At 40.8% G+C, this 10,983-nt stretch overlaps 1 protein-coding gene across 3 annotated transcripts in view; it reads right to left on the minus strand.

The window, feature by feature from the left end:
- The window catches only part of UBR2 (ubiquitin protein ligase E3 component n-recognin 2), a 56,289-nt gene extending 45,766 nt beyond the window's left edge, over positions 1–10,523 (minus strand). For 2 of the 3 annotated variants that reach the window (XM_032102876.1, XM_032102877.1), the window contains exons 1-4: positions 10,354–10,523; positions 4,935–5,194; positions 2,415–2,493; positions 862–975 (exon numbers count right to left, since the gene is read on the minus strand). In XM_032102876.1, coding sequence (XP_031958767.1) covers positions 862–975; positions 2,415–2,493; positions 4,935–5,194; positions 10,354–10,431 — 531 coding nt within the window. In that variant the 5' untranslated portion in view covers positions 10,432–10,523. Of the gene's footprint in view, positions 1–861; positions 976–2,414; positions 2,494–4,934; positions 5,195–8,105; positions 8,284–10,353 lie in introns of those variants that run through there. The other variant, XM_032102879.1, reaches the window with a different exon arrangement.
- Between the last annotated feature and the right edge of the window lie 460 nt (positions 10,524–10,983).

Here is a 10,983-nt window from a genome sequence, read left to right on the forward strand (position 1 = left end):
AAAATTTCACAGAAGTTATACTATGTAAGGACAGATGTGAGTGGCTAGGTCAGAAGCCCAGTTAGCCACAGTCATTCCAGAGATGTAATAACAGGTAAGAAGAGTATAAGCAGAAGACAGAATGTTTCTCTAGTCCCCAGAAACTTAAGACACTAACACTTCCCACATCAAAGATGGTTCCTACAATTTTAAATGGCCATTGGTAATTTTTCCCTCCACAACCACGTTAAATTTGTTTTTGAACATATGTAAAGTTTTAACAACAATAGTGTTTTGCAGTGGTTAGTCCAAGAGCTTGAGTTCCTCCTGTACGATGTGGCATGTCTTCTTGCATTTAATATGTCCAAGTTGTTATGCTATGATTCTGTGGTGAAGACGTGTTCTCTATTTTCCCTCTTCATACCAAACAAGCTTTTAGAGACCTCTTCCTGTGACAGCAAGGTATTTTGATTTTTTAAAATCTGTGCACTTTACTTTGGTAAGAATCAGAATATTTGTTGCACAGACAGCTGAATTTGGCTTCTTGGTGCACATGATTACATACAGGTTTTTCTTTTTGCATGTAGCAGAATCCCTTGACCTCTGAGAATATGCAGAAAAACAATGAAACAGAACTACAGCTGCAGAGGTGACCAAGAACATACAAAATGAAGCCCTTAAGCAGAAAATAAAATTCCAGGGAACTTCTTAAGACACTGATTTTTGTCTAACACTGTGGTTCAAATATTACTATTGAAGTTGCTACGGCCTCTCATGCAGAGTACACAAGACTAAAAATAACCTCATGTGAATGATTTATATATACACACATATATACACAGTTAACAATGTTTTGAAACATGATGCCTCAACTGTAATTACCTCTTCTTCTGCAGTTTCTGAAGTGTTAAGTTCATGCTTTTGACAGTAAGGACCTTCCTTCCAAGCTTCTGTATCACCACAGTCACAGAAACCTCCTCCACTTGATGTTGTCATCTAAAATTATTTAAAAACAAAGCAGTTCATGTGAATATGCATATACATATATGCACATTAAAAAATTAGTAGTCACAGCTATACTACAAAAGCACGATCACAACACCTGATAGCTTTAGACAGCACCCTATTAAAATAACAGTGAAACCATGTCTACTATCACAACAACTGGAAGCTTGTCTACCTCCTCAGTGTGAAAGAAAAAGAAAAAACCCTAAACAAAACATCCTCAAACACCTCCATTCTGCCCCACATGAAGGCTCTGGGCTTTTCCTAGTTTTCAGATTTTCTGAATCTATTACTTGCCATGGCATCTGTACTACGCCCAGTTCTCACATTTTTAATCTGAACAAAGCTAAATCATTTCACATGGCATACAGTGAGTAAAAGATGTGCTTTATGACAAAATGAATTGAGAGACGTAAATTTTTCACATAGGTAAGCACAGAAAAAAAGCATTGGAAAATTTTAATGATATATTTACACTGTTAAAATAAAATTTATTTTAAAGACCACCTCAAGCTAATAAGTGTAATAATACTCCTTTTGAATCACAACTATTAACTGATTCATAGAAGAATTCTTCTTTCACCTCTTTTTGGCATACTTGATATACTCTATACATACAGGCACATCTTACAGTATCAACTAAACTAGATGGACATTTGAAAGAACATTTGCTTACACTTTTGGATGTTAACTAGATCTGTTAATTCAATAGGCTTGAAAAGTAAAAACCTACATCCAAGAAGTAAGCTGATATCAGCAAACCTGGCTGGGTTTCTTGATGCAAGTTGTTGTGCTTGGAGTTTTTTCCTGAATCCTAGTGTTCAATGTAACCATGTAGTGAACAGATGTACATTAACAGCAGTGCAGTATTGTAATAAACAGATTTACAGAAAGGCTGCACTGGTAGTTTTCAATTAACTTATTAGTTTAAAAACACACCAAGGCCTTCTTGACTTTGTTTGCAGGGCTCTTTTAAACTAATCTGTACTACTAATACCAGTATATTACTAAAATAAGCAGCATTTACAGCTTTCTACTTTAACTTTATGTTTAAGCTTTAAATAGAAGTGGCTTCTTAATAAAGGTTTTTCAATAGCTTTTAAAAACAGTCAAACACAAAAGTCAAAACAATTCAAAACCCAAGTTTAAAGCTGTAAAATTCACTAAAGGGCATGTGTTAAAAATAACATACATTTGTAAGCATAAGTCTTGCACATAAAATTTAATTGCTCAATATTTTAAAGTGCTAACTTCCAGAAATTACACTCAGATCAAAACACTCGAGTTCACATAGGATTACTGCAGACATTCTTAACTTTGTGTTCATTCAGCTGTTGGAAATAATGTATACATTCTTACACTTGAAACTGTTTCACACACACATACAAAGTCATTACGAATATGTCATACACTCCTGCAGGACCACTAACCCTGTATCGGTGCTCTCTGTGAATGCTTCCAAGAAAGCATTCCATGCACAACACACAAGTTGGGTCAACTGCGCAGTCTCTGAGAACAGCAAAAACAGAAAGAAAAAAAAAAAAACATTAAACACTTGCTTTTGCCTTTAATTACACATTTTATAATAGGTAATTTTCAAATATCCCCAATATAAACCTTCTAACATATATATTACTCTGAAAGAGGAAAGGGATGGCTTTCAAAGAGGCGAAACAAATGAAATAGAAAAAAATCTGTTATCACAAGAGAAGAGGCTTTAAAATATTGTGTAGTAGGTATATAGTAGGTAGTAGGCCTAGCTGGGTAATACAGACATTGCCTTCAAGATGTGAGACAAGTATACAGGCAAGTAAACAGAAGAATCACATGACCCAGGACAGGCAAACAGTACAAACCCAAGAAAGTTCTCTCGAGTACAGTGTACCAGCACTAATGATCTCCAGCAATCAGAGAAGACATTTTTAACTGAATATTGGGAAGAAAGATCACACACAACAGACTGAATCAAACCTCTGCTTCCAAGCTCACTGAAGAGCTGCAAGAACACAATTTTCTCAACCAGGAGATCAGAGACCCTAATAAGGTCCTGTATACAAAGACTGCTGTATTAGAAGGAATATTTCTACTCAAATGGGCTAAACAAATTAGACAATTATGTATTATATTTAACTGTCTCCCTGAAAAACACTGAAAATACAGGAACTTATGTAATGCAACTGACTTCAAGGCACCTCAAGATTAAGGGAGCCAGGCTTTGCAATGTAAAAATAAATAGCAGGTGAATGTGTGTCTCATGATTATTACTAAAACCAGAATTCAGAGAAACAACTTATTTTGTTCAAAAGAAAACACTAGAGATCACATGAAATCATATTATCAAAAATTCTCCTAATTTCATTTAACCAAATAAATGATGGAAAGATCATCAAGCAACTATGACTTTCTATGCATGACTTACTATGCATATTTGTTTTCTCCAGAGAAGCCGCTAAAGGTGAAAGTGTCAAAGGAAAATTATACAAAGCTCTACTGTTTTAGAATAGTTTATGTTCATGGCATTTTTTTTAATTAAGCAAAACAAACCAAACAAAAACAATAACAAACAAACAAACAAACCCCAAGCCACCACTGAACACAACAATGTGCCTGATGTGCCTGCAGGATTTGGTAGATCAGTTCTACAATATTGAATGTTGATTCTTCAGAGCTCTAAACTTGTGGCAGCGTACTTACAAATTCAGTACCACTTGTCAAGTAATTTCTTAAACAAGTAACTGTGCCTATACCTAAAGCAGATGCAGACCTGTAAGTGGCACAACTGCACAGAAAATCCACTGCTTTTAAAGTGGACTTGGAAAATAATTCTTTGCTGTATTCCACAAAAGCTTAAATTAAACTCTCATTATTCTTCATTACGAGCTCTAAGTTAAAGAAAATTAACACACAACAAGAATCAAATGTTTCCTGATCAAAAAAAAGAAGAGAGGGACTCCATCCTTAGCATGTTAATGATCAAATACTGTTCATATGAAGCAATTAAAACATTAGGAATTCTGTAATTTTCTTCTAAACACACTTGCTTTTTCAAGACCAACAACTCAATACGTATCTAAAGTGCCCACCAGTTTAATCTTATCCCTCTAATTATAAAGAGGTCTCAAAGCATTTTCAAACCCAAAGGCCAGTAAGGTACTATGTTTCTAGAAGAGGAGAGCACTAAAAAGAAAAATTCTTCCACAATCATTCTCTCCTTGTAAATGAGGGGATGGAAACCCAGATAAATAAACCCTTGAAATTAGAGAGACATTCTATCCCCACGTCACCTCACCAAGTGTTTCAGTGAGTGGTAGAAACCAGACAAAATGAGAGGAATCTGTGACACAAACAAACTGCAAGCAGTTCAGAAAATAGAAGACAAAAATGAACCTACAGCTAGTAATACAACGGGCTTAAAACTGAAGATTTGTTTAAATACTTGTAATTGGTTAGGAACTTCCTGTTCTCTTTCAAAGTAGAAGTATTTTTAGAGAGATCTAGAGATAGAGAGGTAGGGGAAGAACTAGAAGCTGGTACGCTTGTTTAAGCATCTGATAGATAGGTTTAACAGGTCACAGAAAGAGGTCTAAAATAAAGGATCAACAGTAACAGCTGATATTAAACATCCAAAATATACACACATGCCCACATACTTCTGATTAATGCCCTTAAATCACTCTGATAGGTCACCCCAACTCCTTTCTTAATCTTGCATTGCTTTTGTACAGAAAACATTAGTTTACATGAATTAGTACATTATACTAATTAATATTTTCCCATTTAAACATCTGTAGCGTGTTAATTTTCCCCTGATCCCACCTGTCATGAAAGACTGCAAGGTTACTTTAAAAATACATTTCAGCTATTAACTTTTCATTAGGACTATATTATTGCTGAAAAATGTTCCATGACTTCACAAATTATAAATACTTCATAATGTTAAGTTGATCTACCTGCAAGAATACGTAGGCTCCCCCACTTTAAAAACACGGCCACAGAGGTGGGAAGGTTTGTTTGCTTGCTCAAGCTTTGGAAAACCAAATGCAGGATCTTCACCACAAAGATACCATTCCACTGGTCCCAGCAAAACATGTTGTGCCAGCATGTCTTCTCTCTGAGGGGCAGGATTGGGACCCCTGCAGTAAATTTTTGGTACATAATAGGCCAGATGCTGGTATACTTCTTTCTGAAGGTCATTTGCTTGCAGCCATTTCTTTTATATTAGAAGAAACGAGAACACAAATTCTTCATTAATAAAAGCACGAAACACAGTTCTATCCATTTAGATTATTTTATTTCTAAATGAAATACCTAAAATAGCATTGCAAAACTAGAAAGTCATGCTTCCTTCTAAGTGTTAAATCTAAATGATCACAAAAGACAGACATTAGGAAAGGAATAATTTGTTTCCCTGCTCACACATTTTATCCTTTTGACATAAAAAATTCTTCTCAAAACCACAAGATTTAAGAGAAAAATTCATTAAAATTTTCCTCCAGGATGAGTGACCAGTAAAATGTTGGCAGTGACTTTTAGGATACGGCCTAGACTATGTTGGTTGCATTGCTCTGGAGTGCAGACAAATGCTGCCAGCTTGGGACAGAGAGGATCAGCAGGAGCCTGGAGTTGGCAAGGAACAGAGACAAAAAGTACACGGAGAAAAGCAAACACAGCATTAGGTAACAGTCCCTTTCCAATTTAATTTCAACAAATCACCTGTGAAAATGAGAGAGTTTTGGTTTCTCCTGCTACCAAAATAACCCATCTAAATTACTATTTCAAGTGTGATGTTAGATCCATGAATTCTTGCAGAGGGTTTGTGTGGCAATGTTTTGGTAGCAAGGCGGCTACAGGCTGGCTTCTATTAAAGCTGCCAGAAGCTTCCCCCAGGTCCAAGAGAGCCAACACCAGATGGCTCCAAGATGGACCCACAGCTGGCCAAGGCTGAGCCCATCAGAAACAGCAGCAGCACTTCAGGGAAAACAGATTTAAGGGGACAAAAAGAGAGCAATAGCAGCTGGGAAATGTGAGTGAGAATATGGGAGAGTAAGAGCTCTGCAAACCCCAAAATCAGCGCACCAAGGAGGGGCAGGAGGTGCTCCAGACACCAGAGCAGAGATCCCCCTGCAGCCCATGGAGGTTCAGAGGCATGAAGAGATCCACCTGCAGCCCATGTGGGATCCCATGCCAGAGCAGCTGGATGCCCAAAAGAGGCTGTGCCTCCACAGTAGGAAGCCAATGTCAGAGCTGGCTCCTGGTAGGACCTGTGGCCTCATGGAGAGAGAAGCCCATGCTGGAGCCAGTTTGCTGGCAGGACTTGTGACACCACGGGGAACCCCCTCTGGAGCAGCCTGTTCCTGAAGGACTGCGTCCCTTGTGAGAGACCCAGGCTGGAGCAGTTCATGAAGAACTGCAGCCCATGGAAGGACTCACACTGGAGAAATTCATGGAGGGGTGTCTCCCGTGGGAGGGACCCCACGCTGGAGCAGAGGAAGGATGTGAGGAGTCCTCCCCTTGAGGAGGAAGGAGTGCAGAGACAACATGTGAGGAACTGACCACAACCCCCATTCCCAAACCCCCTGTGCTGCTCAGGGGAGGAGGTAGGGAAAACATAAGTGAAATTGAGCCAGGGAAGAAGAGAAGGATGGGGGGAAAGTGTTTTTAAGATTTGGTTTTCTCTGTCATTACCCTACTCTGATTTGATGGCTGATAAACTAAATAAATTTTTCCCCTAGTCGAGTCTGTTTTACCCATGACAGTAACTGCTGAGTGATCTCTCCTGCTTCTTATCTCTACCCAAGCCTTTTGTTGTATTTTCTCTCCCCTCTCCAGCTGAGGAGGGGAGTGAGAGAGCAGCTTTGGTGGGTACCTGGCACCCAGCCAAGGTCAACTCACTACAATTCTTTTAGTCAATCAATTGTAAAAAACAACGTTGGCAGTTTTTAAAAGGCATCAAACTACTGAACTGCCCTAAGCCACTTAAAAACTCGCAGCTTCTCCTAGGTTTTTTTTCTCCTGGTATATACACACAGAATAAAAAAAATCCTCTAGGACAACATTTGTTTTGTTTCTGCCTTGTGGATTACAAATTTAGAAAGATTTAAACTGTAAATTAAGACTGCAAGGTTTTTATAATAAATGAAAGCAAGCACATACTGCAAGTGTCCACTGATTAAATCCTGTGTTACATAAACAGCTTCAGCATGCCATTTCTCATTGTAAATGTGACAACCAGATACCCCCGGGCAACTTCTGGAATAGAGTTCAGAATCACCCTAAAACTGTATATGAAAACCCAGAATTAATTATACCAAAATAAATGGATTTGGTGATCAAATGTTAGAGCTTGATTTACTCTGAATTATTTATAACTTACTCTAAAGAACTTATGTTCGAGCTAACACAGTTGTAGTTAAGTTCCTTGGGATACAGACATTCAGAGTCAGCTGAGCCTCTGTGCAGACTGGCTGCATTTTTGCCTTTTTTTTTAATATATTGTAGTAGTTTCACTTACTAGCTATGTTTTTCTAAAGTAGAACTTGATAGTTAAAAAAACCCTAATTTGTCAGCGTGCTTTCTTCACCTCTCTTTTCCTAAGTTTGACTTAGAATCATGATTGATCTGCTAAGTCTTTCTATATTCATCTAGCTTTGATGGTCAAAGCCCAGTTTTTTTCCAAGGAAGTCCAGGGAAAAAGGTCGCCAAAAAGCCATAGCCAAGAATCTAGTTCCCAGATAATCCCACCATTCCCATCAGGATTCAGAGAATACCACAGAAATAAAAAATTTAGATGTATAGCTTTCATCAACAAGAACTGTATTTTTCCCACCAGTTCGTTCATCTTTTCCTCTCCTTTCATCAGTTTTGCCAGATAGCTACTACTGCCAGGAACTGACCCAATCACAATGGCAGTGACTTAATCTTTTCCATGATTTCCATTTAAGAAGCTTGTTTTCACATTATTTTCTATGGCATATACTATGACATAATACTAGTTATTAAACTGCAGCATTTTTTCAGCAAAATATCTTTAACTTCAGTCTTTTAATTCAGCAGTACATTACTAATTTCTGTCTAAAAAATACACAGTGCATACGAGCTACACTACAAGCTCAGACACATACCTAGGCAGAGAAAATTCTTGCTCCTGGAGTAAATAGCTTTCCCATCCCAAAAATCCTGGGAGTAGTTGTCTGAAAGTTAGGTGTGGCAACGATGAACGTCATCACACCTAAATCCGTTTGTGGAGCAGTTCTATACACATAACTGTGCGTACAGTTTTGAAAATCAGATCCTGGATGAAATAATATCAGAAGGAAATCCAGGCTACTAGGACAAGGAAACAGATGTGACTCTAAGAGCTGCCAGGAAGGCAACTCACAGGTCTGTTAATAGAAATATATACATAGGTATACATATGTAGCACTGCCTTTCTAAATTGCTACCTGGGGAGCACTGAACTCCAGAAAAACTACTCAGAACTTTGGAATTTGTTCTTCAGCAAAAGCATTCTGCATTTAGGCAAGTTTTCAATTAGTATTTGTCTATCTTCTAACCTGAAATCACACACAAGAAAAGCCAATATTCTACTCTCCCAAGAGAGGTTTTTATCAAAAAGGGAAGAGTATTCCTCTTCACTTCCTCCCTCCTCACACTCACTCTCCTGTACCAACTTTAATTGCCCTGGGAAAAAAAAAATGTGCAAAGCATTGATCAAACGACACCTTACATAAGTAAATACCTAATGGATCATCCCGGTTTCCATTAAATCCACATCTAAGTAAGAAATACCAGGAGAACAAAACGCAGAATACTAATACGCCATAGAACAACTCACTTCCCTGTCTCAAAAGCTAAAAGGTACAATTTCTGGCTTTTTTTTAGCTACACAAAAAAATAATTGCAATGTAGGCTCATGTTATGTAAAAGAGAACTTTTTTTTGCTATTTGTGTTATTTGGAAGTTTATCATTAAGTTGTTGCCATGAGAAGCTGAAGCCCTAAGTGCTGCAACTATTGCTTTGGGATGGCATTTGTTTTGTTAATACTGGGCGATCAGCAAAGGAGGCAGAAAAACCACACTGTAGATTCGAATGATAGATTTCAGAATTGGAGCTTATGCAGGTGCTGACAGATAATAAAAATGAGTAGGAATTGACTACATTTAAGTTGGCACTTCTACCTACAGCAAATTCCTAAATGCATTCCACTGGGTGCATGATTGCCTTGAGTTTACCTATGGTGTGACCCAAAAAAGCCATCTGCTACTCACACAGACGAGGTAATTTGGGCTCAATTTGGACTACTTTATAAATGTTTGATGGTACTATTTGGTTTGCTGTAGAGAGGAAGGAAGACTAATCCTGGAGCTAAACTAGCTAGGATATTGCTAAGTGTGCACATTTGCCCATCTAATCATACCTTTGTCTGCATTGAAGATACACAAGCATAATCTGAGGATAATCTGAATTATAGCATTCTTTCATTTTCATTTGGAAAGCAGCCAAGGTAATTCCCATTGAGACACAGACAGCTCTTCAAGGTTTTATCCTACAGATATGCACATGAGCAGTCTCAATACTTTTAACATATGCATCCAGTTCCTCAAATGCCCAAGTGTCTAAATGGACAAGCATTTATGCCAGAAAACAAAAGTTCCTCTGAAGACTTTACCCTCGAGACTACATTCCTCTTCCAACTACTCTTTATAAGAGCAGGAAAAGTATATAAACAGAAGTAGATTCCTTCAAACGTTACACTGATTTTTACTAATATTTCCTCTACAAATATCCCATTCTAATAATCCTAAGATTAACTACTGCAAGCTTTTGCCAGAACAGCATCTTAAATAGTGGGGAGGAAGGAAAAAATCCTGTAATGGCACTTCAACACTGTAAAGCATATGTGGGGTTAGACATCCACTCAAATTAATAGAGGGGGGGATGGCCTCAGGTCTAGGCGTGATTGCCGGCAGAGAGAGGCGAAAGGGCAGCAGAGGCGGGGGAACGTAACTTCAGGAAGCGGTTAAGGAAGGGGCGAGATGCCCGGCCGCCCCCGGCAGGGGATGGCCACGTCCAGGCGGCTTCCAGGGAGCCACCTGCGCCAGCCGGCACAACAGGAAAAGCTGGATGATCGCTGCCATAGATTTCGGCTGCTGCAACAGCGACGCTGGCGACAACAGCGGGCTCAGGGCACAGCGGGACGCCGCTGCCGGCCGGGGGTGCCCTCAGAGCCAGCCCCGGCAGGGACACCCCCTCCCGGAGAGCCCGCTCGCCCCGCGGAGCGGCCTCGCCCCGGGAACGGCTCCCAAGGCCGGTGCCTCCCGCGGCCTCCGAGCCCCCGCTCCCTCCCCACGCCGGGCCCGCCGCCTCACCACGGCGATCTCCTCGGCGGAGCACTCCAGCAGGCTCTTGTCAATGGCCTGCACCTCCGCCTCCACGTCCGCCGCCATCTTCTCCCGCCCCCTGCCCCGCGCCGCCGAGGCCGAGGCCAGGACAGCCGGAACGGGGCCCGGGCGGCCGCCCAGCCCGGGGAACACACACTTCCGCCCCGCCTCCCGCACGTCACCGGCTGCCGCGCCGCGTTCTGGGGGCTGCAGTCCTTCCCCGGCACTGCTCGGCCGGGACACGGCGCTCCGTGCCTGGGGCCGCGCTGCGGGACCTGCGGGGCCAGGCCGGCGGTCGGTACCCGCCCCCCGGCCGCCTCCGCGGGCCGTCTGCCCCTCTCGCCTCACAGAATCCCAGGATCATAGGACGGGTCAGGTTGGAAGGCACCACAGTGGCTCATCTGGTCCAACCTCCCTGCTCCAGCAGGGTCATCCCAGAGCACGTGGCACAGGATTGCATCCAGACTGTTCTTGAGTATCTCCAGTGAGGGAGACTTCACAGTCTCTCTAAGCAATCTGTTCCAGTGCTCGGTCACTGCACCGTAAAGTTCTTTCTAATGTTCAGGTGGAACTTCTTTGCATCAGTTTCTACTCCTTTCCTCTTATCCTATTGCTCAA

Source organism: Corvus moneduloides, chromosome 3 (genome assembly GCF_009650955.1).
Source record: "Corvus moneduloides isolate bCorMon1 chromosome 3, bCorMon1.pri, whole genome shotgun sequence".
Taxonomy (NCBI): Eukaryota; Metazoa; Chordata; class Aves; order Passeriformes; family Corvidae; genus Corvus; species Corvus moneduloides.